The sequence below is a fragment of the Megalops cyprinoides genome, chromosome 24 (assembly GCF_013368585.1).
Source record: "Megalops cyprinoides isolate fMegCyp1 chromosome 24, fMegCyp1.pri, whole genome shotgun sequence".
Lineage (NCBI taxonomy): Eukaryota > Metazoa > Chordata > Actinopteri > Elopiformes > Megalopidae > Megalops > Megalops cyprinoides.
The window spans coordinates 5,869,951-5,897,049 of NC_050606.1; the positions used below are offsets into that span (position 1 = coordinate 5,869,951).

The 27,099-nt window shown below is 44.8% G+C and overlaps 1 protein-coding gene across 1 annotated transcript in view; it reads right to left on the bottom strand.

The window, feature by feature from the left end:
• The window catches only part of LOC118771366 (solute carrier family 22 member 23-like), a 41,135-nt gene that overhangs the window by 8,975 nt on the left and 5,061 nt on the right, over nt 1-27,099 (bottom strand). Inside the window, exons 3-6 of the mRNA XM_036519340.1 lie at nt 18,463-18,566; nt 16,772-16,926; nt 1,733-1,901; nt 626-750 (exon numbers count right to left, since the gene is read on the bottom strand). Coding sequence (XP_036375233.1) covers nt 626-750; nt 1,733-1,901; nt 16,772-16,926; nt 18,463-18,566 — 553 coding nt within the window. The remainder of the gene's footprint in view (nt 1-625; nt 751-1,732; nt 1,902-16,771; nt 16,927-18,462; nt 18,567-27,099) is intronic.

The window sequence follows — 27,099 nt, forward strand, 5'->3', positions numbered from 1 at the left end:
AGCCATTCATATGGATAAAAATGGCTTGAATTCACTGTGGATTAATTCCCGAGAGGGAAGCCAAGTAGAACATGCTATTCAAAACTCAGCTACGTGTCTCCCTCTGGTCTCTGCCTTCATTCAAGAGGAAAGCCTGGCAGTGCACCTTGCACATAAATGAAAGATGTAACTATCCTGCAACACACTGTAGGTTTGGGTGGGTTCTACAGAAGGACAAATTCTATAGTCAGCAACATTGTCTGCCTCCTGACTGACTGCAAACATCACAGCTGCACAAAAAAATGATACCACATCAAAACGAAAAAGGAAAAAAACACACTACTCATTAAACAAGAAAGTGCACACGATGTAAAAGACTTGATGTTGTAGCAGATTCGGCTCTGTCAGGAAACGCGGGCAAACAGGATGTTAAGATGTACCGTGTAGCAAAAACTATAAATCAGATTAGAAAGATTAGATTAGAATTATCAAGTGACTTAGACCAAAGCTAGAGCACTGGATGTCTCCAAGAAATCACAATAAAATAAAGATCTAAATTATTTTTTGTTGAGGTGTTCCCAAGGCACACACACATACACAGACGTTTAGACGCGTCAGACAGGTTCCTCTTTGTGGAGCGCCTTACCTGAGAATATCTCATCCGTGTGCGACTCTCCCACCTTGTTCTTCTTGGCGATTCTGTGCATCAGCTTTTCAGCGCGACAGTACTGCTGTGTAGACAGAAGCCAGCGTAGGGACTCTGGGAATATCCTGCAGACAGACAGACAAGAACATTTACTCTTTACTTTAAGGATTATACAACAAAATATAAAACATATATTGTATAAACATGTCATGCATTAGAAAATGTAGGTGCCCATTTCCATTTATGTGCTCTGTATTATGCATATGTGCATGCATTATAGAATATAATGCAAATTTCCTCATATTACCAGATACACTCTGCAATGTATGACATGCAGCTTCTATGCAGACAATTCTTTAGGCTTCACAAAACTGTAATTTTTGCATACACAACATTCAAGTGACACCAGTTCACACCAGAATGTTCACAAACACAATTGTACTGTCCTCTTTTATACAATCAGATCATTTTCTCTGGGCTTATTTTTATGAGAGTTTCTCATGCTGGTCAGTGAATATCATTCTTTTGGATCAATGTCATATAAATACATTGCAGAACACACTATAAAATGTATGGAACTTTACTGAATATATCCCATAATACCTGAGTAAAAATAAAAATACACCCTTGGAGGTAGGGCATTATTCATATAGGGTGGCAGTGTAGCATAGTGATAAGGAACAGGGCCCATAACAGAAAAGTTGCTGGTTCGATTCCCCACTGGGGCACTGCTGCTGTACCCTTGGGCAAGGTGCTTAACCTAGAGTTACCTCAGTACAATATCCAGCTGTATAAATGGATAACATGTAAAAACTGTAACATGTAAGCTGCTCTGGATATGAGCATCTGCTAAATGCCACTAATGTATATGTTTTCAAACATTTCTAATAATCATTTTGGAAATGACCTTATGACATATATTTCTTAAAGTGCAGACGTGGCACGGCAGGGTTATGTAGACAGAGTACGTCCAGTACAAAGACTACTGGACGCATACGCTTCCTGTGCATCTCTGGGGTGGTGACAGGGCAAAAATAAGGACAGGACAGAACAGGACAGGATTGGGGGGGGGGGGGGGGGGGGGGATGGGGGGGTGCAATCGCTCACCAGATGTAGGACAGCATGAGCAGGAGGGGGCAGACGATGATGGCCTGGAGCACCTGCCAGTCCCGGCACAGGGCTGCCAGCCCGGGCATCAGGAGCTGGCCGGCCAGCACCACGAAGCTGGCAACCATGGTCATTCGAAAGCGCCAGCTCGGCAGACACAGCTCAATCCCTGCACACAGACAGAGACAGACAGAGAGGAGACGGAGAGGGAGAGAGAGAGAGGGAGAGAGGGAGAGGGAGGGAGAGAGAGAGAGAGAGAGAGGGAGAGGGAGGGAGAGAGAGAGAGAGAGAGGGAGAGAGAGAGAGAGAGAGAGAGAGAGAGAGGGAGAGAGAGAGAGAGAGGGAGAGAGAGAGAGAGAGAGGGAGAGAGACAGAGAGAGAGAGAGAGGGAGAGAGACAGAGAGAGAGGGAGAGAGGGAGAGAGAGAGAGAGAGAGGGAGAGAGGACAGACAGAGGAGAGAGAGAGAAGAAAAAGAGAGGAGAGGGAGAGAGAGAGGGGAGAGAAGAGAGAAAATGAGAGAGATGGGGGATGACAGACAGAGAGAAAGAGGGGGGAGAGAGGGGAGAGGAGTATAGCAAAATAGAGATGGAGAAAGAGGAGAGAAAGGAAAGAGAAGGTGACGGACAGGAGGGGGGGAGAGAGAGAGACAGAGAGAGAGAGAGAAGAGGAAGAAGGAGGTAGAGAGGACATAGGGAGAGAGAGAGAAAGAGAGAGAAAGGGGGATGGGAAAGCGGGAGAGACAGAGAAAGAGAGAGAAAGGGGGATGGGAAAGCGGGAGAGACAGAGGAAAAAGGGAAATAGAGAAGAAGAGAGGACGAGAGAAAAAAAAGACAGAGAAAGGGAGAGAGTAAAATAGAGGGAGACACAAAGAGAGACATGGAGACAGGCTATGGTTATTTATCCCTCTAGTGAACGCATACAGCGAGCACGATTCAGCAACGAGAGGGGCTGGGTGCAGTTCGAACCCATTCATTTATCCCACAGTCCTTTGATTCATTCGCACCCTCATTAGTGTGCATGACATGGCACGCCGTAGTAACTGAGCCTAATTCAGCATCATTCAGCAGCTCGGCCTCAGCTAAATATGAACCTAAATATGAAAGCTAAATATGAGCTAAATACCTAATGACTGTGCTGGGTAAATCCTGGTTGGCAATGCTTTCATTGCTTCACAGGTTTATTCATTTATATTTTGACCTGCGGATGTTGCGCCAGAACCCCCCCCCCCCCCCCCCCACCCCCTGCTGCCCCCCGACCCCCGCTCAGCCGCAGAAAGATGGTACGATCCAAATAGGCCGTTTCAAGGTGACAGAGTTTGGATAATACACTGCCAGACAATAGTGCCAATCTGTCCCACAGAAAAGGCCGGAATTGCAATCAGGAGCCTCCCTGCGGGCATGAATAATTCTCTCTGTTCAATGACTGTGTCAGGGGCTTGAATTATACAGTGCAGCTTATTAAAAAAGGACACATCACCCAGAAAACATCCCCTTATGTACCTGTAAACAAGGTTTTTTTTTTCTTTCTTTCTATTCTAAAAGAAGGGCAGATAAACCATGTAACTATGCCAAATGAATCAGCTAGCTTTGGCGATTTAAGAGACTAATTTGCTACTGGGACCACACTCAAATTCAAGCACACACAAAGTGTTCATCCAGTGCATGCTCCACGATTTTTATTTACTGACACGTAGAAGCTCGTACTTCTTTTTTTTTTCCTGATGTGAGCGGTTTCTCTGAAAGGCCGGTATCCGCAGAGGAACTTGTGACTCTTACGTCCGCCTTCCTCTGCTACTGCGCGAAACCACTTCCTCAGTCGGCCAATGGGCAAAAGTCCACAGCAGAAAATCAAACGGGATCAGAAGAGATTCCCTCAAGTACAAGACAGCAGCTTTTGTGGCTTAAAATAGTCTATCACTCCCAATGCAAGCCAGTCTGAGCCATTTCAAGCTCTGCTAGAACTTTGGTGGTACTAAAGCAAACCATGAGGCAGCCTTCACTTACTACAGCACACCGGGTGCAATTACAAACAGTAACAAATGCCGACTGGTCACTTGCAAGGTCAAAAAACATTATTTTCACCACTTTGCAGCCCAGTTCAATTTGTCATTGCTTCAAACCCGCAGCCTCAGACAAAAATGTCTTGCTTGTGCATTTACACGCCATCAAAGCAAAGAATAATCTTTAAATGGGAAAAATACAGACATCACCCTGGACTATCTAACCTGAGGCTGTTACTGACAAAGTAGTGTACTGTTTGTCCTGAACTGGCCACTAGGGGGAGCATGTGCCACTTTCCTCACCTGAGTGATGAGGTGGCCTTTCACCTATGTCACATGAGTGGCTTACGACCATGATGTCCGGTATTCAAATAACTTCTTGGTCACTGGGTCGGCATGTCACACATTCTGAGCAACTAAAGCACATGGCCAGAAATATCCTGCCTGCATGGCAGTCTTTTCCCCTTCGCAATGCTGGGGGATTCACATGTACACCCTGACGCCAAACCTCACATCTAAAATTATGCTGGAAGGTACATTGTACATTAGACATTGTGTATGTCACACACGCACACACAAACACATAGTTTACTAGCTAACATAGCTATGCATTTCATAATGAATAATGAAGCTTTATTTTAGCTGGAAATCTTTTGTTTCTCTTTTGTTTTATTTTAAGATTAGAGTTCACAGTGCAGCCAAGTGTCCAAGTGGCCCGGCTCATTCGTAGGGTGAAACAACCAAACTCAAAGAAAAGCTTTACCCAATGAATATGCAGATGAACATCTTACCTTAGAATTTTCATTCAAGCCATAACAGGGTATTATCATGGGCAAACTAAATGAACAGAAGACATAGGTTTGTCTTTTCAAGAGTTTTGTTTGTGTGTGTGTGTGTGTATATGTGTGTGTGTGTGTGTAGATGTGCACGGCATGCTAGACTATGATTCTGTTATATGACTCAAGGTAAAGAGCTGCTTAGTCCTTCTCCCAAACAGCCGGCCCCGGTCCCATTGAGGTGACATCACTGCTGGCGCATGGACCAGCTCAGCCCAGAAGCAGCATCTGTGTTTTTCGCACAACAGATGTACCCTCTAATTACATTACTCTGGCCTCAAACTACTCTGAGGTCAGCCAAGATGGCCGAGGATTTCTGCCGGTGTAAAAGATTCCTGTCCCGCTGCAGGTCCAGGGGCAGGGGGGCTGAGCAGAGAGGAGAGCAGAGGAAACCCCCTCACCCCCCCAGCAGCCCCCCCCCCCTCCCCAGCCTGTGACTGTGCTTCGGCACTGTCCGTGACAGTACCACTGCCCCCCCCCCCTTAAGGGGGGCCAGGAAAGCGGGAAAGCGCACTCAGCACCAGAGTGAACTTTACCCGCTGAGAGAAAACACTGACTCGGCATCGAGGCTCATTTATCAAGGCAGTGACACCTCGTGGGATGCCACAGAGAGGCCAGAGTTCCTCCTGCACCCGAGATCCTGTCCCAGCCAAGGCTGCTAAGTAACACCGCTAACAGCCTGCTTACCAATATGCCACAGGCAACTCTAATCCCCTCACTATAGCTCCAGCCACCTCCACAAGCCTACTCACCAATGTACCACTGCCAGCGTTCACCCCCTCTCACCATAACCAGTACCTCAGTAAAGCGCTACTACCAGCCTGCTCACCAATACACCGCTGCCAACGTTCACCCCCTCTCACCATAACCAGTACCTCAGTAAAGCGCTACTACCAGCCTGCTCACCAATACACCGCTGCCAACGTTCACCCCCTCTCACCATAACCAGTACCTCAGTAAAGCGCTACTACCAGCCTGCTCACCAATATACCACTGCCAACGTTCACCCCCTCTCACCATAACCAGTACCTCAGTAAAGCGCTACTACCAGCCTGCTCACCAATATACCACTGCCAACGTTCACCCCCTCTCACCATAACCAGTACCTCAGTAAAGCGCTACTACCAGCCTGCTCACCAATATACCACTGCCAACGTTCACCCCCTCTCACCATAACCAGTACCTCAGTAAAGCGCTACTACCAGCCTGCTCACCAATATACCACTGCCAATGTTCACCCCCTCTCACCATAACCAGTACCTCAGTAAAGCGCTACTGCCAGCCTGCTCACCAATATACCACTGCCAACCTTCAACCTCTCACTGCAAAACCTCAAAGAAAACACAGCTTACATTTACATTTATTCTGAGCAACACTGCTAGCATCCCCCTCACCAAGGTTCTCCTCCTAGCCTCCCCAAACAGACACTTCTCCCAGCATCCTCAGAACCCCACCCCTCCCTTTGCCCTGACCCCCCCCCCCCCCCCCCCCCCCCCCCCCCCCCCCACCCCCACCCCTCCTCCTCAGCAGTGTTTTCCAGTTTCGCGGGTCTCGGCTGAGTGCAGTGGAACCCAGTTGCAACTTAACACACTGTGCACACATCATCACCCCCCTCTAATGGGCCCGGATGAGGGCAGCTGCCCCTCTGCGCCCTCACTGCATCCAGGGGGGTGGATCAGGAGGCAGCCCACCCCAGACCCCCCCGGCCACATTCCTGTTCGCCCCCCCCCCCCCCCCCACTTTCTCAGGGAACGGGTCAGTTTTCCTACACTGACCGTCCTAAAAACACGGGAGGCAGGCGGGGGGTGGTGGATATAAGGGGCGAAGATGCCTCGGAGCCCCACAGGAAATGGTCCCGACCCCGGGAGGAAATGAGACGGGCCCTCAGCAGGAGGGAGACGGATCCGCACTGTCTCATAACGCGCCGCGACACCAGACACAAACCCACAGCAAATCCCGCTTCGTCCCTCTGCCAACAGAGACAACACGGGCTGGGTAAGCCTCAGCGCACCACGCTGCCATACAGCGGCTAGACTAGACTTCGGAGCTGGGCAGTTTTTATTAAAAGGTACCAAGGCCTTTTCTCTGGGGAAGAAATAATAATGGCTATTTACCTTACAGGTCGCGTTCATTCCGTTTATCTAACTAGACCCTGAAACTCATCTGAGGGGCCTCGGATGAAGCAAGCAACTGCTTTGACCTTTGAAACCAATTTTCAAAATGCATTCATTTAACAATGAGTAAATGCTGAACATTAAGAGCTCTTTGAAAGTGCCAAGCACGCGTCAGATCAGTGAACCTAAAAAAAGGTGGTTTTAGAAACGATGGGCACATCCAACCAAAGACTTTCCCTGGGTTTTCCTTCCACGCCTGCCATATTTTGCAGCCCCGGGGAGGTTAATGTGTCCTGACAGCAGTCGGCTCTGTAAGCGGATGTAGCTGATAAACTGTTATGTAATGTCATTCTTATGGATCATTAGGCCCTATGATTATGTTAGTGTGATGTAAAGTAACGCTGTCCTTATGGATCGCTGTGTGCGACACTCTCCGAGGGCTGTGTTTTAGGGCTGCTCCCAGCAATCATTGCTAAGCTCCATCCCATCGCTGTTGTCTCTCTTAAGGGTAACTTAAAGACCCCTTGTACACACAAAAACAATTACCAGGGGCCACTTATATATTTGAGCACTATTTCTTTTTCAGTGTTAGGCCGCATCGCTCGGATTGTATCTGTGGCATACAGTTCTTGGCACTCCTACGATATACATTCAATGCATCGCTCGCCGAGCAAATAAACAAAAGTGCAAATACATATTGTCAGTGATAACAATTAGTTATTAAAAGAAACCTGCTGTGAAAAAAGGGTGGCCATTGGGCAGAAGGGGTGCAGGGGGGGGTGGTACTGTTGCACTGCAGGAGGTGGATAACTGGCTTAATTCCCATTTGAATAGGGAGGCTTAAGCGGACCGGGAGTAAACAGACTCTGATGAGCGGCGCGTGCGAACACCGCAGACAGGAGAACAGTCTTCTGTTCCTGCTTTCCGCACACTTCCCTCACCGCCCTGTCTGGCTGTGTGACGCTACCCCTCGGCAAACACAAAACACACCAGCCACAAAACACTCCTCATTCTGCGCGTTCGCTGTACGACGTGCTGTAACGTGACATTTACCGTGAGATACTGCGCATAAAACAAATGTTAATTAAGCACTGCAATAAGGTTTGCTCGGCTCGATTTGATTATTCAAACATTAGGCCCAACACCACAAAGTGCCGCAGGCAATTTAAGGGCTTTAGTTACATCTGAATATGTTCCCAGTAGAAAAGCGGTATGCTGCACTAGATTATTGTTTGCTAAATAAGTACCCTCATGCAGAGAACTTACACGCTACATTTCACTTGGTTTCCACTTTAATGCAGAAATCCTGGTTAAGTTTGCTCATGAGTACCACCATATTGCCCTACCTGGGATCTGAGTCTGTAAAACTCTGGGTAGAAAACACGTTCCCTACTGTATGTGCCGTACATCTCTGTATATGTGTGTATAAATGCAATTATATGCATGTACATTTGGGTGTCTGCATGTGTGTATTTATGCCCGTACGTATGTATGTATGCATAAATATATATACATATGTAGTATTTATGTATTTATGTGTGTTTGTATGTATACATGTATGTACATGTGTATGCATGCATGTCTATTTGCATGTATGAATTGTACATATGTATATGTGTTTGTACATGTACAGGTTACATGTATGTTTGTAGTCATGCAGACATGTCTGAGCCCAAAGGAGACCCAGAGCTCAGACTACACATCAGGCCCCATCTGGCTCTCCTGAAAGAGACAGGAGGAGCGATGACCTTGCCTGTGTAATAGAGTGAGTGCGTGTGGAGACAGCTTGAGGACTCTCGCTGAAATCTCATTATATGGACAGGCAGAAGCCGTCTCTCTCCCGGGAGTGTCAAGGGTTGGGCAGCTGTGCTATGTCACCCGATCGATATGAGCTTAAAATTCATTTCAAAATGAGTCCGTTAATGGAGTCCTTGTCAAACGCCTTATGTTTTTTTTTTTTTTTTTGGACCACTATACAGGTAACCTTGGCTGTGGAAAAGTATGGGGGAGCTTAAACATGCTCTCATGGGTGAGGGCCACAGCAATTGTTCCTTGAAATCATGTTTCATGTGAATGACATGTAAGGCTCTAGAAAATGACAATACAGTGCAGGTAGGTAACTGAAAAATCAACTGGGGGAAAGGTCTAAGGGCACCTACTGTGCCAAAGACAGAACTATTCATGTTGCTTACACGGCAAACTGAGAACTGCGTGGCACAGCATGTCCAGTTCAACATCCTCCCTGGGTTTTTCACATTTTCGTTAGGCGGAACCCTAGGTTTTAATCTGTCAGCAATAACGCAACCTTTTTAAGCAATGCAGGCAAAATCCAACGGTGTCCTTAAGTGCTTTTCTTTGTGTCATAAGCCATGGCTGCATCTTAATATCAGTGATTATGTAGATTCAAAATATCCCCAGACAACAAACTATGACATAACATATTGAACTGTTCCTCCCTGAGCAATAAATTTACAGGTTTATCTCTAAGCCATTTAGCAAAATGACAAATGTAAAGTCTCTCCATACTTTGAACACACAAATGCAATATTGGCTTTATATTATGGCTTAGGTTACAACCCCACCAACCTCAGAACAGACACTGTTGTGGGGTCGAGGCACAAAAAGTCATAAATACTATGTAGACATCGGGATATAAGGAGACAACTGGGGGTGCACTGAGGTCCGTCTGGGGGTGCAATGCATAGCGTCGGGGCTGGGTCGAGGACAGTTAGCCTGAGAAGACCGAAGCGGGCGCAGCTGACGGAGTTCACTGCACTCGAGGCAGGGTGCAGGGTGCACGGGGTGAGGCCGTCCCTGCTTCTGACGTGCCCCGCCCCTGGGCCGGAGGGGAAAATGAGGCGTCTGCCCTGACATCATCAGCCAAACCTGTTCCTATGCTGGCAGACTGCACACCTTACAGGGCAGCTCCTGAGAACACCTCAGACACACCTGTGCAGGCTGGAGCAGGCCTGGGAACAGCCCACAGCGGTGACACCAGAACACTGCTTTTAACCTCCGTATGCAGTTTCATACCAATATGCAGTTTTATACCACATGTAAGCCAATATATACCATACTATACCCATCTGTGCAGCTTCATGCCACTCTAATGAATTGTATCACACCCCATAGCCCTCTACAGAACTTTATACCACTTTAAGCAAACATATACTACACTATACCCATCTATGCAGTTTCATGCCACTGTAATCAAATGTACAGCCCATCACTCTATAACTCTGTATGCAGCTTTACACCACTGTAAGCAAGTACAAATGTCTCTTAGACCATTTTATACCACTCTGAGAAACTATATGCTGCTCTATAGCTCTATATACAACTTTATATCACTTTAATAAATTATATACTACTCTACACCCATCTTTGTGGCTTCATACCACTCTACCAAATCATATACCACTCTATACCTCTCTATGCAGTTTTATACCATGGTATCCAAATATATAACACTACATACCTCATTACATGATTTTATATCACTCTATAAAACTCTATGGCATTCTATACCACTGCATTGGTCTGTACAGTTCTTTACTAATGGTAGATGTCCAGCAAGCTACAGCAGTGTGAAATTGTCTTATCACACCACTTTGCTCCCACATAGTTGGTGGTTCATTGTTATAGTAAGGTATATCCATTTTGGACATCCATGTCCACAAAGCATTCCCTTTGATACCTTGATTTCCTATATAATTCGTCATCTATCCAATATATTTCATTATCTAGCTTTCAGCCGTGATGGAAAATGATAGCGATCACATTGGAAAGAGAAATGCTAGAATAATAATTTACACCTGCCTGCATATGGTCAGTGAAAATGCACTGTTTACAATAATGCCTGCAATTATTTCCAGTGTGTTCTGGAAAGCACATTAGTTTCTCTACACATATTGCACAAATTAAATGCACCACACTATCCTCACGCTAAACAATCCAAACACAGGCTGGTAACAATGATCTCAAACTCTCTCTCTCTTGCACACACCCACACATACACACAGGAGACTGTGTGTGACACAGAGCAACGAGATGGTCTTGCGTAACATTCAGCAAAGGCAGAAAATGGAAAACACCCTCTCCGCATTTCCCTATTGCTATGTGCACCAGTATCGACCAGGTGTCCAGACTACAGGAGCTGTGAGCCAAGGGCTGACTGGCTTACACATACATCGATTAGACCTACTTCTAAACTGTGCATGTCCTTATATGGGGCATTTGAGCAAGTATAAGCATATTATAGTTCCTTCACAAGACCATAAAAGGACAATGATATTACCTCGAGTCCTGCTATCAGAGTGAACAGAGAACATAAAGCTCTCTCTCTATCTGCACGTCATAAAGACCTACTTAAATAGTGTTTTTGAAGCCTTGTTTCATCACGTTGGATCATCATTACAATATCGAAACTGAGCCATCATAACACTTTGATTACATTTCCAAGTTCTCTGGCGTCTCCTTATAGCACTGAAGCAGTAGTTTTATTGAGAAAACAAATCTCTCTCTCTCTCTCTCTCTCTCTCCCTCCCTCTCTCTCTCTCTCGGAATGCAACTTCCGAGAGCCTGAGGCGTTCTGGTTTTCCAAAGAACAGATCTGATTACAAACAAATACGGAAGTTAAAAATATGCCATTCAAAGCATCATTAATCCATATAATTGATGTCTGATGTTCATGAAAGGGAATCAATGCTGCCACAAGGTCTCTGCATTGTGCAGAAAGGACCCCATCCACAGTGTGGATCTGAGACCAATTAGGTTTATAAGACCCAAGATGGGGGTCAGACAGAGGCCAGCTCAGCACACCACACAACCAATATGGAGCTAAAGAGACAAAAACACATGTACACATATACACACACCCACACACGAGAAACTTAGACATACACACACATGTGCTCGCAGATACACAAGTGCATATACATATACATGCATACAGACACACGCAAAAATACACGCACTCACATATACACAAGTGCATACACAGACACATACATACACACATACGTGCTCACATATGCACTAGTGCGCATATACATATACAAAGGTAAACACATGCACACACAGGCGCACACACACATGTGCATACACACGCACAAGCGCATACACACAGGCACAAAGACGCACACAAGCAGGCCCATTCGCAATCTCAGCTTACTGCTGCACAACAGCAGGTCATTACTGCATGCTGGGTGATTTCAGTAGCTCTCTTCAAGAGTACGGCATATGATGAACACTGAGAAGGGGAGTACTCCGGTCTAATCTGGGCCGTGATTGGCCAGCCATATGCACAGGTTTGAGATCTCAGCCCAGGCCTGAGAATGACAGGAGTAGTATAAGGTGCTGGCTCCTATTGGTTCTCCGCCTCCTCTCCTCTGGGCTCAAATCTGACAGGCCAGCTTATCGCGAGCTTCGAGTTACACCAACTTTCCTCCCAATGGGACCTATGTGATTACATACCACTCGGCGAATTGGCACAATAGCAGGGCATGGAGGCTGGGCTCCTTTGTTTAACTAGGCGAAATTAGCAAGAGGGATTCCCAGGTGCTGTGCAGACAGTCATTTCATATGTTACACTTTCAGTAACAGTGTGGTCTGAGAGGAATAAACCTCTAAGGCTCCACCAGCACACTACCAGCCAGTGCGCCTCCTGGAACCCATCAACTGTGTGAACGTTAGTCATTTCTCTAAATTCATGTTTATTTCAAATTCTGTGATTACCAACAGGCGACATTGCAAGCATCAGACTGACTGTCTTAATGTGAAAGCCTGGGGGTGACAACCCTGTCAGACACCCGACTGAGGGCAGCGATCCCTTCTCAGATTTAGATACTGTAATGACCCACAATCCATGAAATTATACGCCTGACCCTGCTGTCAGTCGTTAAAAAACCCTGATTTTTAAACTAGGATTGGCCAAATAACACTACTGCCCTTCCAGATGAATCAGGTTGATTCATTGGCGCATATTGAAAGTCCTCCTCAAGGTGACACCTTAAGCCTATCCATTAAATCTGAGGACTGTCGGATTAAAGATGTGATCAACGTCACCCTACCCCACGCAAAGCTCATTAAGTCCGTCTGCATTCTTTACAGGACAGAAGGAACTGTGCCTGCTAAGAATGGACTCAAACTGGACCAAGCACAATATCCAACCCCCTCCCCCCCATCCCCCCTCCTCCCCTTTGTTCTGATGTTTAGGAATTCATAAGGGTCAAACGTTTCAAAGACGCAGTGCTGAAACTATCCTCCCCCACACAGGGAATCGCGAACAGTCAAAATTAAAGGCAGCTTGGACCAGACCTGGTGGAAAATACTTTACCACCGGGGAGCGGAGTTTTGACAGGAAAGAACAGTGGAGAAAATAAAAACCACAGGAGCAGACAGGCAGTGATAAGGCCAGCAATATCCCCCATGGGGGGGAAACGGCAGAATACAGGACCCAGGAGACACAAACACAGGGGATGTCTTCAACAAACACATTTATTGCTTTTTTTTTTTGGTGTGGGTGGGAGTGGGGGATGAGCTTTTTTAACAATGTGGCTTTGCGTGCTGACCAGTAGTAAGGGCAGGAAAGTTCTAACCAGAAGACTATAGGGTTGAATCCCAGGATGAACTTGTTGATCATATCCCCTTGGTAATGGTAAATGCAGAAAAGCAGGGGTGTTCTGTTACCTGCCGAACTGTCATTTTAAAACCCTGATATGTTAGGAAAATCTCTCTCTCTCTCTCTCTCTCTCTCTCTCTCTCTCTCTCTCTCTCTCTCTCTCTGTTTAATATCCGCATGACGTGCTAGCGTCGATACACAGCTGGTGATGAAACGCTGATTCGGGGACGCTCCTTTAATGCCATCACTCAGGCTGTATGTACAGGAAGGAAAAACACTGGCAGAGGCCAGAGATGAGTAAGGGCAACCCCACTATGAACTGTATAATCAGGGTTTGAAACATCTCTCACTTCAGGGAGTGTCTCTGATGACTAATGAGTGTTCCCAAGGTTGGCTCTGACATTTACAGTCAACTCGTCAGACTTTCAAAACACACAGACAATAAATATGACCAAGGAATGCCTATGTCCATAGATATGTATTTAGTATCTGAGACAGTGGTCACAACCGTACCCACAGCACCGTATTAAGAACTAGAATGAAAGGATTGTACTTTTATTTCAGTGCTACCTTTTATTTTAATGTCATAAAAATGCTGTTTTACTTTGGCAAATGGTCCCTCAGAAATTCACCTAACCTACAAACACTCTTTCCAGATCTTTAGGCTTTGTCATTCCAGTTATTTTTTTCCTCTCTGTAAACACAGTTACTGTATCTTCGTCACATTTTTAAAAAGGCCAATTCTGTTGCCTAAGACAAGCCCTCTTTCAGAGGGGCACTTAAAAAGTGCATTTTATTACCAAAAAAGTAGACTGGCTTCTGCTGACTGCTCACAAACAGCACTGACTTACTTTCCCTTCCCAGAATCCTTTGCCCTACTTGTGTCTGCACTGGTCTCTAGGAATACAACTATGGGAGGCAGAGAACTAACCATTAAACTGAAAATGGTATTGACTCTGCTTTCAATTGTCTTGACTGATTAACACCACTGTTGAACATAATGCATCTATTTATGTAAGGATGTCACCAAATTTCCTTGCTATTATCAAATTTTGTAGTGTAAAAATAGTTTAATGTAGCAGAATCAATTCGTAACAATAATTTAATCTGATTTGCAAGGTTCTTTTACATTTGTGGTTACACTGTGTTTCAACACGAATAAGTAAAAAAGAAAGGTTTATTTGTAGATTTGTTTTATTTGAACTGTCTGATGAAATGTTTGCTGGTTATTGAGGACAGTTTAATCGGATGCTCTAACGTCTCCTCTATTACCTTAGGGCCACACTCTGATCCTAGGGGCCCAGGAGGCTGACCAATGGGGCCCTCTGTCACACCCTTAACAGAACAGACAGGGTGATCACAATTCTCAGAACACCCCAGTTCCTTCCATGAGGGCAGCCTGGACCATGACTCTAAAATAAGCCACACTCATTTGGCCACACACATTAAGTATATTTCACAGTAATAGTAATTCTGCTTTAGACATTTCGATTGGCTTTGTTTCATACTCGTCAGGGTTTTGGCCTCACCTGTCCTGCACGGTCACAGTTTCAGCTCGCTGTCATTCTGCCTCTGTTCTGAATTTTTTTTACCTGTGGGAATTAACTGCAGGTAGGAAGTGGCACCACAAGCTCTTCCAGGTCTGAATCAGTTGCTTATTGTGAGGTAACTCTATACCCTGTGGGACTATACCTCTCTTGGTTAAAAAGGAGAGGAAGGGGAGCATTTTGCCGAAAATAAGAACCTTCGGGACATTTTGGTGTGTGAAACTCTCACCACAAGGGCAAAGCTGCCACAGCAGAAAATTTGATATAAATCAGAATGACGAGGGCAGCACCAGCACCAGATTTTCTGTTAAAGAAAATACAGCAAGCTGCAATGATTAAGAAGAGACCGCCTGCTTCCAAATCGTAACTGAATTTGGCTCTCTTTCATTGGAAAACATTCCCACTGACATCACTAAGGCTAGTTGAGTAATATCAGTCATATAGGGCACATGCGATAGTTTGGTTACAAATTAAACTCAAGGATGCAAGGGTGTTTGTCCAGGGTGTTTGTTTTGTGGCTTCAAAAGCAGCTGCCCAGTTTCAGCTGCATTGAACCTTTATCAAAAGGAGGCCAACCTGACAACCCCACAATCCTTTGAGCCTTGGAGCTGCAGCATTCCTGGAAAGTAGCTGAGCATGCCAAGACTGTCAACCCCCAGTTAGACACAAAGATGGTTCACTCTTTGCATGGCTAGTCTGCTGATTTTCCATAGGAGACATCCTTCGGATAACGTTACGCAACGCTTTTGTGCCTCATTGTATTCGCACAGCACAGGGGTTTTGTGGAAACTCCATGCTGGGGATTGTTCCCTCATCGAGACTGAAATAGGATTCGGACATGCTGCAGTTCCACTCATCTGAGCATAAGACATCACCATGGCGACAGAACACAGCGGAGCCGGCCACGGATGCAGTATTTCTGAGGACACCAGCTCCAGAACTCTAGGCACGCAACCTGAGCAAAAACATTATCTCAATCCTAACTCAGAGTGGGTCTCCTTAATAATGCACCACACAGCTATCAGAGGGTTTATCTCGGTATCCACACTATAGCAACAGAGGAATCCTGTTTTTGTCTGGGTTAAAGTCACCACTTGGAAAAAAAAAAGCATTCCATTGTCGTCAATGACGTCTTCCACAGCGTCTCAGCCACTGTCATATGACCTTCTCGACTGCTACTCTTAGTTATATTTCTGTTACAGCGCTAGCAGACTCTTCCCTGATATTCTTGGAACAACCACCAGATCCCTCCTAACAGCTTGTGTTACATGAACCTGGCATGCACACGCTATAGTAATACTTAGGTTGTCACACACAGTTTGTCTCAAATGTCTCACCTTGGTTTGAGACGCACGTAACACTATACCGTTTCCAGATTAAGCTGATCCCCCATTGCAGACACAACATTGATTTCATGCATGGTTTTCAGTCAAACCCTAACCTCAGCCTCTAAGTTGCAACAACTGGAATTTTCAGACAAACCCTAATCTGAGCCTCTCCCAGGAGATACACAGCACCAGTCAAAAGTTTGGACACACCTTTCTTTCTTTATTTTTACTATTTTCCATGTTTTAGAATAATAGTAAAGACATTAAAACTATAAAGTAATGCAAATGGAATTATGCACTGACCAACAACAGAAATTCACACATAGGCATCAACTTCACTATTTATACTTGTCTAAGAAACAAATTGCAAGCATTTAAGTCTTTAGATCAACATGTCTTTGAAGGCATGTTTCTCACTACCTTAATCAGGTGTGTCCAAACTTTTGACTGGTACTGTATATGTGTTTAGAGTTTTCCTACCAGCCCCATCTCAGCCAATACATTATATGTGTGTGGAGTTCAAGGGTCACCACTCGAAAGACATGGCAGAGAAGCCCTCACAGGCACAGACAAAGAGCAGGGGACTACTTACTCAGCACATACAAGGAGAGAGTGATGCCAGCCAAACAGAAGCCCTCGAAGAAGCGCAGCGTGCTGAACATGGGGACGTTGATGGAGAAGGCCACCGTCAACCCGAAAACCAGCATGAACAGGACGGAGGTGATCAGAACAGGCCGACGTCCGAACCTGCACGACGGACACAGGAACAGCAAATGATTCCCTGAACACAGTGATCTGGCTTGTCAAACCCCACACTTCTTGGCTACTTCTGAACTGACACACAGTTAACCCCATGGCTGTATATTTTGACTGAATAGGTTTATTCCAAATGTCACCTCAGAAGCAATTTAAATTCAGATTTAGTTGAATCCACCAAGCTGCCTTAAGGGAAGATGCTACATAACTCAATTTGAAAAACTCCCAGATTCTGGCACCTTATACAGGTATATACCTTAAATAATACAATTACATAAATAATAATTAAATAATTGTATTATATATACCTTATATAATACAATTTCCATCAGATACAATCGAAATGAAAATGTCACTCTTTCATAATGGAGTTGCTGATTAATCTGTTGAATGCACAAGTGAGTGACTATCACAACCTTCAGCCCTCCACTTAAATACAGATAAAAACAACTAAGAGACAGATTACACAGCTATTGGACTGGATTAGGTAGATGGTTAAGTAACAGGTAGAAGGTTATATTCATAAAGACTAATATATTATAGATTAATGTTGTTATTACATTGTTTTAATATTGCTATTAAATAGAACAATATTAAATATAATAATATTGCTATATTGAATCTATATCAAGAGGATCCAAAAATTATAACTGTGTATCTCATAAGAAAGCATGGCACATTAAAAAGCAATATCCAACATTTAAAAAATACATTTAATACATATAAATATATACTTCAAATACACCACATACATGAGAATAACATCATTTTAAATATGCTATTATATGCATACATTGCTGAAGATTTAGTAGAACTGCATACTATATTATACATAGAGCTCGTATACACTCAGTGACCACTTTATTAGGTACACCTCTCTAACATTGGGTAGGAACCGCCTTTGTTCCCCAGAACAGCCTGAATTCTTCGTGGCGTGGATTCAACAAGGTGCTGAAAACATTCGTTAGAGATTCTGCTCCATGCAGACATGACAGCATCACGCAGTTGCTGCAGATTTGTCGGCTGCACATTCATGCTGCGAATGTCCCGTTTCACCACATCTCAAAGGTGCTCTATTGGATTGAGATCTGGTGACTGTGGAGTGCATTGGAGCACACTGATGTTTTTTTGTTTTTCACACCATTCTCTATACACTCCAGACACTGTTGAGCATGAAAATCCCAGGAGATCAGCAGTTTCTGAGATACTCAAACCACCCCGTCTGGAACCAACAATCATCCCACAGTTAAAGTCACTTAAATCAGATTTCCTACCAATTCTGATGTTCGGTCTGAACAGCAACTGAACCTCTTGACTGTGTCTTTGTGATTTCATGCATTGAGTTGCTGCCAGATGATTGGCTGATTAGATATTTGCATCAGTGAGCAGGTGTACAGGTGTACCTAATAAAGTGGTCACCGAGTGTATACTATATTATCTTATATAACTACACATACATGTGAATACGTGATTATAGTTTGGGATGCATATTTTTGAAAGAGGAGAATAACAATGAGAATAACTCACCAGTCAGCCAGTACTCCCAAGACCAGGTATCCAAAAATAGAGCCCACCAGTAAAGAGAACTTGGCAATGTGCACCTTCCATGCAGAATCGCACACCAAATTCCACTGTGGAGAAAGACAGAAACATCTATTACATGCCAGCTTATCAAAGCTTCTCGGCCCACTTTCATGTGAAGTGCTGCCAGAAATATGGAGGGGGTTTTAACTTGAAAAACCTCAAACTGCACCAGAGAGTGACAGCATATTACAGGCGATCTCTCAGCAACCTGTGAGTACCCATCCAGTAAGAAAGTCTCCGGCTTATCTTAACTTAATGGAGCCTCCATCAAAGCAATGTTCCGTTTCTCTCTGCCCCTGACCTATCACTCCAAGCATGAAATGAGGAAACTAAAAATGAGTTTCTGAAGCGCAGAACAGTCGGAAAGTGGATAAGTCACGTGGCTCTCTGTCCAGGAAGGTCTTTTTTTTTTGGCAGCGTTTCCTTACACTGTTTCAAGTGGTCGTAAGGAGGGAAGCAAACTTATTAGGAAACTCCGTCTGAAAACTGAGAGAGCTCATTCATCCAAAAGCCAGAAGCAGTAGGACTGAAAAATCAAGCACTGAACACATGTCATATAGCCTGCAGAAACAACCACATTATATGAGCAAAGTACAAAGGACTAATTAACTGGCTGCATGAATTTTTGGAGAGTATTCGAAATGGAAACAAAAGAACACCATAAGCCCTGCAGGTGTAATGAAATGCTGAGAAACCGCTGAGCGACCACAGCATTTTTCTAACACATGGTGCTAAATATGGCAGGTATTTAAGCAAGTTTATCTTTTTTACACGTTGTCACACACGTTGTTCACACCCTCCTCAAAAGAAAGACATCTAAACAGGGACTGAGCTCCAAATAATTTGCCGTTGCTTCAGCATCACATGCTGGCGAGCTCAGTGCAAAGAAGCATTTAGAGAACTGAACCTGTAATCAGAAGAATATGGGTTTCAACGTCAAACTGTGCGAACTGCACTACCTCAGCAGACATTCAAGTCTGCAAATATGTTCAGCGTTAAATATATTGCAAAGCACTGGCAGAGATCAGGGCTATTCTACGCTAGTCCTAGTGGGCTGTAATGTTGGCTCAGCCACTCAACCCTGGCCCTGGTATCTGAGGAGTGACTCAATTCTGGTCCATGGGAACAGTATTTTCGGTAATCTATCTTTCCATCTGGCCTTTCAAATACTGTACCTTTAGCTCATCAGTGCCTTCGCCGAACTAAATGGCTACCCTGGCCAGCTCTGAGAGGTAAGAGTTTAATGCTATGAGCCTGACAACACCCAGTAGTCTGCTGCGGCACAGAGCTTATTAAGAATGATCTGCATCAGCGCTGTCCAGGGGCAATCCATGGGGTTCTGCTTTTGCTTCCAATCCAGGCCTTATTTACATAATGAGACTCACGGATTGGATGGGCACTTGAGTCTCTTGTGGTTGCAGGTACCAATTTGCTGTTGGTTAAGAAGTGTCTGTAAAACCCCGCAGACCATGGTTCTCCACATCTCTGAGTGTGGACAAGAACCCACCCGTGACAAGCAAGAGGGGCATGCTTCGTTTGGCCCACTGATTGCGGGTAGGGGCACGGCTCCTCCAGGCGACTTTCGATTTTATTTTTCTAATGTCATCCTTCACTGAGTCCAAATCTCCACTAAATCTGCAAAACTGTATAGAGTTGATGACCTGCTGGTAGTGACTGCAGCTAGTAAAATGGAGAAGCCATCCAGTGCAGTACTCTGTGCTATACGTGGGGGCATATATATATATATATATATATATATGTAGATATGGCTATATGCAGACAGGGCCATAGAAAGACAAATGCCTTGTCAAGACAGCTTATCATTAACCGCTCAGGATCAAAACAGCATGTGTCAGAGCAGATACCGGTGCCACATGACACATTGGCTCATTAGTTGAACTTCCCTTTAACGTACATTAACTGGAATTTTTCCGCCTGGTTGACTGACTTAATAAAGCAGTGAGCTTTTAGCGTAGGCCTTTTACCAGGATCGCATTTTAAATCCGGCCTGCGGCTTACATAGCACAGTTTGGTTCAGTGAGGATACTGTGGTTGCTATTCTTTGGGCCCCCACTGTGAGCCTAACTGTCTGAATGAGCAGGATTTGTGTGTGTGTGTGTGTGTGTGTGTGTGTGTGTGTGTGTGTGAGAGAGAGAGAGAGAGAGAGAGAGAGAGAGAGAGAGAGAGAGAGAGAGAGAGAGAGAGAGAGAGAGAGAGAGAGAGAGAGAAAGAGAGAAAAGACAAGAGCAATGACAGGGTGAGACTGACTGGGAGAGTGAAAGAGAGAGTCTGAGGGAACAAATGATAGAGACCGAGCGTGTGGTATGCACGTATGTGCAAGTGAATGAGTGAGAGTGAATCAGTGAGTTAATGAATCACGGTTTATGGGACTGTACTGTAGCCGGTGCAACTAAGAGGCTAGGTCAGGGACACAAACAGGAGGAACCGAGTCAAGACATACAGAGTAGGCTGTCTGATCAATACAAAGAGAACTGGCCATATCTACACAGCAAGACAGGAGCATGTTAACATCAGGGAGGATTCAGTTCGTATTGGGACAGTCAATTCTCCTGGTCGAATTTATACAGCTAGGTTTATGCCCACACGCAATCAAAAAATCCAAAGATTAAAATGAAATGGCTAACTAGAGAGAAAACCACACGCTATTTATGCAGCCTCTAATAGCATTTTAATGGCAATACAAATCAAGAGGGTGTATTACCACAGACCCCTGGCTATTCCTGTATGCACTGTTAGGTGTGAGACTATAAAGCAGAAATACAGAGGGTTAAAGGACTCCGCACTCCCTGCAATGTACGACACAGAGGGATGCAAACAGAATTTACATATTCTACACCATGCTTCCTGCCCTCCGTGAGAGGTGCTGTAGCAGCGGCAGAGAGGAAGGACTATATCTCATACACCGAGCGAACCGACCGAGAATAGCAACTCTGCCTGCAATACTGAAATAAACAATCTTTTTTTTTTCCCTTGGCAGAAAAAGAGATAACATACATCAAAATATATGATGTAAAATCCATTTGGACTGAGCGTATTTAAATGATAAAATGTGAACAGAAAAAACAAACAGTGACGTACTAGAAAGAACAAAAGCAGAACTATGACCTAATGAGCGTAATAGAAAGCTACAGTACACACTGTAATCTCACATCCCCCCCTCAAAATGCGACTGTTTGACAAGCACCTGGAATACAACTTCAGCATGCAAAAGAGAAGTGAAACCCGTTCCTTATATAATAATTAAGAAAAAGGTTACGTTTAGTATTGTGTCACCTAGCAACAGGCAACCGACAAATAGTTTCTATTGCGCAATTCTGGCCAAGCGTGACAATGGAGGCATATGTGAGCACAGGACTTAAAACGACACAGTATGTAAACAAAGGCCGATGGGTGTGTCACAGGGGCTACGGACATGAACGCCCTCTGTCATGTGACAGCTGATACCACGACGTAAAAAACCACTCGCCCAAAGTTTGTTGCTCTAATCTGCATCAACAAGGTGGTTTGCCTTTTATCGAACGAAGCCTCGCCTAACTTCTCAACTGCTGCTGAACCCAGGATGTTTTTTTTGGGGTTAATCTTTTCTGGTACAGCCTGAACCTGCCTGCACAACGTCTGTTTGTAAAGAAACGAGCCAGATCGCCTGCAAAATGCGTTTTGCTCGCTGGCCTGTGATTGGTGGCAGGGTGACAAGGGGTGGAGCCACAGGGCAGAACCATCATGCTTGTGCTTCTGTTTCCCCTCTTCTGAAGGGACCACAGCAAAGAGACCATTTGCTCACAGCGTACAACACGGGAGATGGAATGTTTATTTATTTTCTAGCATGAACTACTGACTATATGTGAACCAGAATGTGGTACACAGGTAGAGGTAGACACACACCATGCTGGTGGTATTTAAAAAGGTGTTTGACCTTCCTGGGTTCAGGGTGAACTTTATAACTGTATCTGGGGTTGGCAGAACTACTGTCTACCTAAGTCAATTTGTTCGGCTCAGATATAGCTGACCTATAGCTAAGGCATGTCAGGGGGTATGTAGCTTTGGCTTCCAAAGTTGTCAGCACGAAGGCCGGCGAGTGTGACGTGGTGTTGTGTGGAGGACAGGGTGTGCCAGAACCCTGTCCACTCATTGACAGACCCTGCCTTCATGACCCTGATCCAAGCAGAGATACTGGCAGCACAGCTACAGCGTCTGATCTGACGCAGCTGGGACACTAGCCAAGGAGAAGGAGGGAAAGAGAGAGAGAGAGAGGGAAACGGAGAGAAAGAGAGAGACAGAGAGGCAGGCAGAAACCGGGGTGGGGGGGGGGACAGAGCCAGACAGAAATGGAATGACAGAGACAGAGAGACAGACAGAAACAGAAAGAGAGAGAGAGAGGGAGAGAGGGAAACAGAGAGGCAGGCAGAAACCGGGGGGGGGGGGGGGGGACAGAGCCAGACAGAAATGGAATGACAGAGACAGAGAGACAGACAGAAACAGAAAGAGAGGGAGAGAGAGAGAGAGAGAGAGAGACTGGAACCATGGCGAAGTTATTGCCTAGCAACCTGCGGAGCACCTTGGTTATCAAAGCCTGACTTCAAACGAATGCTTCCAAGTTGAGCAAGCTTTATCTCCTCTCACGCTGCAGTGCGGTGTGAGAGAGAGAGGAGGCTAAATTCCGTTGGAGCTGCAGGCTGGGGGAGAAGGAGGCTCATAACGCGGCTCCCACAGCCTGCTGGGATAGCGTTGAGCTCCTTTGGAGGGCAATGTGCCGCTCCCCTGTCGTGAAGCCAGTCCCACAGTGAACTGTGCTGGGGACACCGCATTGCATAACACTAAAGCTAGTCACATGTTACACACCTCTACAGACAGGTAATGCATATCATCTACACTACACTACACGGATTCGCTAACTTACCACCAACACATATCATATGCATACTAACATAAACACACATAATGCACCTCTGCCAAGAGACCAGAAACACAAGACACACCAAGCAAGCAAATTAGCAAAATATAGCACACCTTTAGCAAGCTCACCTGTAACACATGAAATACCATAACTGCAAAATACAACTCAGCTTTATGGAGACACTCATACAGCATCACATAAAACACTTGCACCAACGCACCAGTAAAACATATTAATACTTATTAAAAACAAATCATCTCTGAACTGACTCGCCAGTAACACAACGCACCTGCAGGCACCTGTACACAGACCACTTCCCAAGGCACTATGGGAAGACTGAAGTGGCACAACTGGTTCTGAGAAGATTTACAGGGTATGGATGACCTAAAAAACACCCTAGGGATTTGTGTGGAGTAATATCCATTTCTCAGGTATTGGTGTTGTTCAGAGTTTTGCAGGGCAGTATATGAGAGGGCCATCCAGCATAGTACCAAAGCACTGTTATAATCATCCAGCTGCTCCATTTCCCTGACATACTCTGGTCTCAACATTCACCATTTCTTTACTTCTTATTGCTTCTGTACTTCAAGATTGCTGATCTTGTTCCTGCAATATATTTTAATGAATCCTGCCAAACTTATTCTGTACAAACAAACCTGCCAAAGTTGTTCTGTATGAATGCTTCTGCTGAGCAATTAAATGTGCAAAAAAATAATACACTTTGTACATAATGGTATATAATCCGCCTTTATCACTTGGACAGGTTGCCGCAAACCTTTCCGCTAAACCATCCAGGTCACAATGCCCTGTCCCATCATAAAGAAAACAACCCCAGTCATAGTCAGACAATGTGCCATGTGCACATCTGAGCATTACAACCTTAATACAGAAACCGTAGGGATAGAGAACAAAGGTGTGTGTGTGTGTGTGTGTGTGTGTGTGAATGTGTGTCTGTCTCTCTTCTGTACGGTCTCCACTAAGAGAGGCTGAAAAACAGAAGCGAAGAGAGGGAGAGAAAGAGTGGAGGCCTTTGTCCTTGCTGGTAACAGATGACGTGTCACTACACTGTGGTACAATTAGGTCTTGACCGACTTGTTCAGTCCAGGGCAGGGGTCCACAGCATTGCAGTAAAATTCTGCTCTTTAATCTGATTAGCTGCCACAAACGCTCACAGACCTCTCGGACGGGGACAAAGCTCACAGAGAGAGATGTGTCATGTGTTTCTGGGTGCCCTTGAACCGACATTCCAGCGCTTAATCGTGACAGTACGCCCTCCTCAGCCCAAAGGTTGCAGAGAAGACCCTCACAGCTGGTTAGCATAAAGGACCTTCTCACAAGTTAACAGTGAGTACCCACATAGCAGACTAGTGTAAGGCCCTCATAGAGCATTATGAAAGTGGAACCTTGTAGCGTATATAGCGTATAAGCAGAGGACCCTCTTAGCATTTTAGCACAGGACTGTTACAGCTTTTTAGCATGTTAGGTTGCAGAGAGGACCCTCAAAGCAGGTTAGCATGAAGGGCCTTCTCACTAGCTAACAGGGAGTCTCTACATAACAGGCTAGTGTAAAGCCCTCATTAGAATATTAGCAGAGAGTGTGTTTTACGTGTTGGTCTGTGTGTGTGTGTGTGTGTGATAAAGCAACACTCAGGGCAGGACCAGCCAGGTTCAGTCCGGTGACTGACACCCTGAAAGTAGCTTATGTGTCTTTGATGTATGATATGCTCTTTCTACTTTACAAAGTATAAAGACACAAAACGTTAGCTATCACGAATAACATTTTTGTCTTTCAAAAAAGCTGAAGTTACGATAGTAGCGATGAAATATTCTCACACATTTCCCCTATTTCAAACAATCGCCACGGATTAAATAACCCGTTTTCTCCCTGACCTCTTTCCATGGCCTCTGAAACGAGCGATTATAACAAGAGTAACGTGAGGGGGAAAAAAAAAGACCACAGCACTAGCGTGGCTCAATCCTCATTTGAACGTGATGAACTCTCCTAATGACTAACGAGGGTTTCCCAGGATCTGCATTTTCCCCTCACACGGCCAACCTCCAGCTCATTCCAGCTTTTATTCGTTTCACAGCTTGGCAGGGCTGTGTGATAAATGCCTGGCAAATCCAACCAAATGCTTTCTCTGGGTTTAGAAAACCCACCCTAGGTGCCCTTGACATGCTGCAGTTGAAAGTGTAAGCAGCATAAAAAAAAAACACCCAAGGGCCACTTCCTACTTCCCTTTCCTTGTCTCTTTCAGCAATAGCTTCCTGTTTGCTGATACCAGTTCTATAACTTCAGCTCCAATGAGGCTCTTCACCTCCCTGCTCTTTTCCCATTGGCCCCGAATGAAACCTTGTCAGTCGTCACCACGTATTATGACATCATAACCAATCTAGTTGAAACTCCATACTGCATGGACTGTAGAAGGAACTTCTATAGGGCACTGCCTGTAGAAACAGGTAGCTGTGATATGCTACAATGATTAATAAACTGGACTTATCACATGAAAAGTGCATGGTTTTGATTCCCCTATAGGACATCATTTTGTACCTATGAGCAAGACACTTCACCCAAATTACTTCAGTTAATAACCAGCTGTGCAGCATAAGGGTTTTTGCCGAGTGAATAAACAAAAATATTAAGTACATGAGCACATGAGAAAGATGTTTTGACATCTACCTGCTCTGGATGAGGAAATGGGGACTACAGACGACCATGATATCATTTGCAGGTTTTAAACTGACAGTACTGTACTACTATTACAACTCCTGTAGAGACTCCCACCACTTCTGCAACAAACCTGCTTGAAGTGTGGAGCTACATGAAGTGAAACAAATATTCAAATAAAGGAAATGGGAACAATTTTTTAAAATACCGAATGCAATCTGCCACTTAGAAGTCAACGCATCATATCCTGTTTGAGTAATGCGTTTCACAACTAAAGATGGCACCAAGAATCGTTCCCTAAATCACCATCAGCACTTCACCTTAACATGATTATTTAATGTGTACATCTATGTATTTTGGATCTTCAAATGAATTTAAAGTGTTTCATGTTTTTTCTGGATTAAGTCAATAACTATTTACTAAAACGAAAAATATTTATTTGGACACACCAACAGTGCACCCGGTGAATGGTTCCTACCTGTACGATTCCAAGAGAACAGGCACTTTCATTATATTAGATTCAGATTCAGATTCAGATTGGCACTATTGGCATTTAGCAGACACGCTTATCCAGAGTGAGTCACATAGGTTACAGTCTTTTTACAATGTTACCCATTTATACAGCTGGATATTTACTGAGGCAGCTGTGGGTTAAGTATCTTGCCCAAGGATACACCAGCAGTGTGCTGGCAGAGAATTGAACCAGTGACCTTCTGGTTATGTGCCCTGCTCCTTACCACTATGTTACACTGCTGCCCCTGTCAGGCACCACCCTGGCTGTCACATATTACAAGGCTCTATTACAGCTCATAAGTGGATTTCCTTGTTGCCGCTGTTGTTGTGAGACAGAGAAAACACAGCATTTATACCCAGGTCGATCTTCACAGGGACAGATCTCTGCTGTTGCGGGCACCTGTGTGTCACCGTGGAGGTGTGAAGACTGCCTCCATCCCTTTTAAAGTCCCGGTGCGTCCCCGCCAGGCAGCGCAGACCCCCT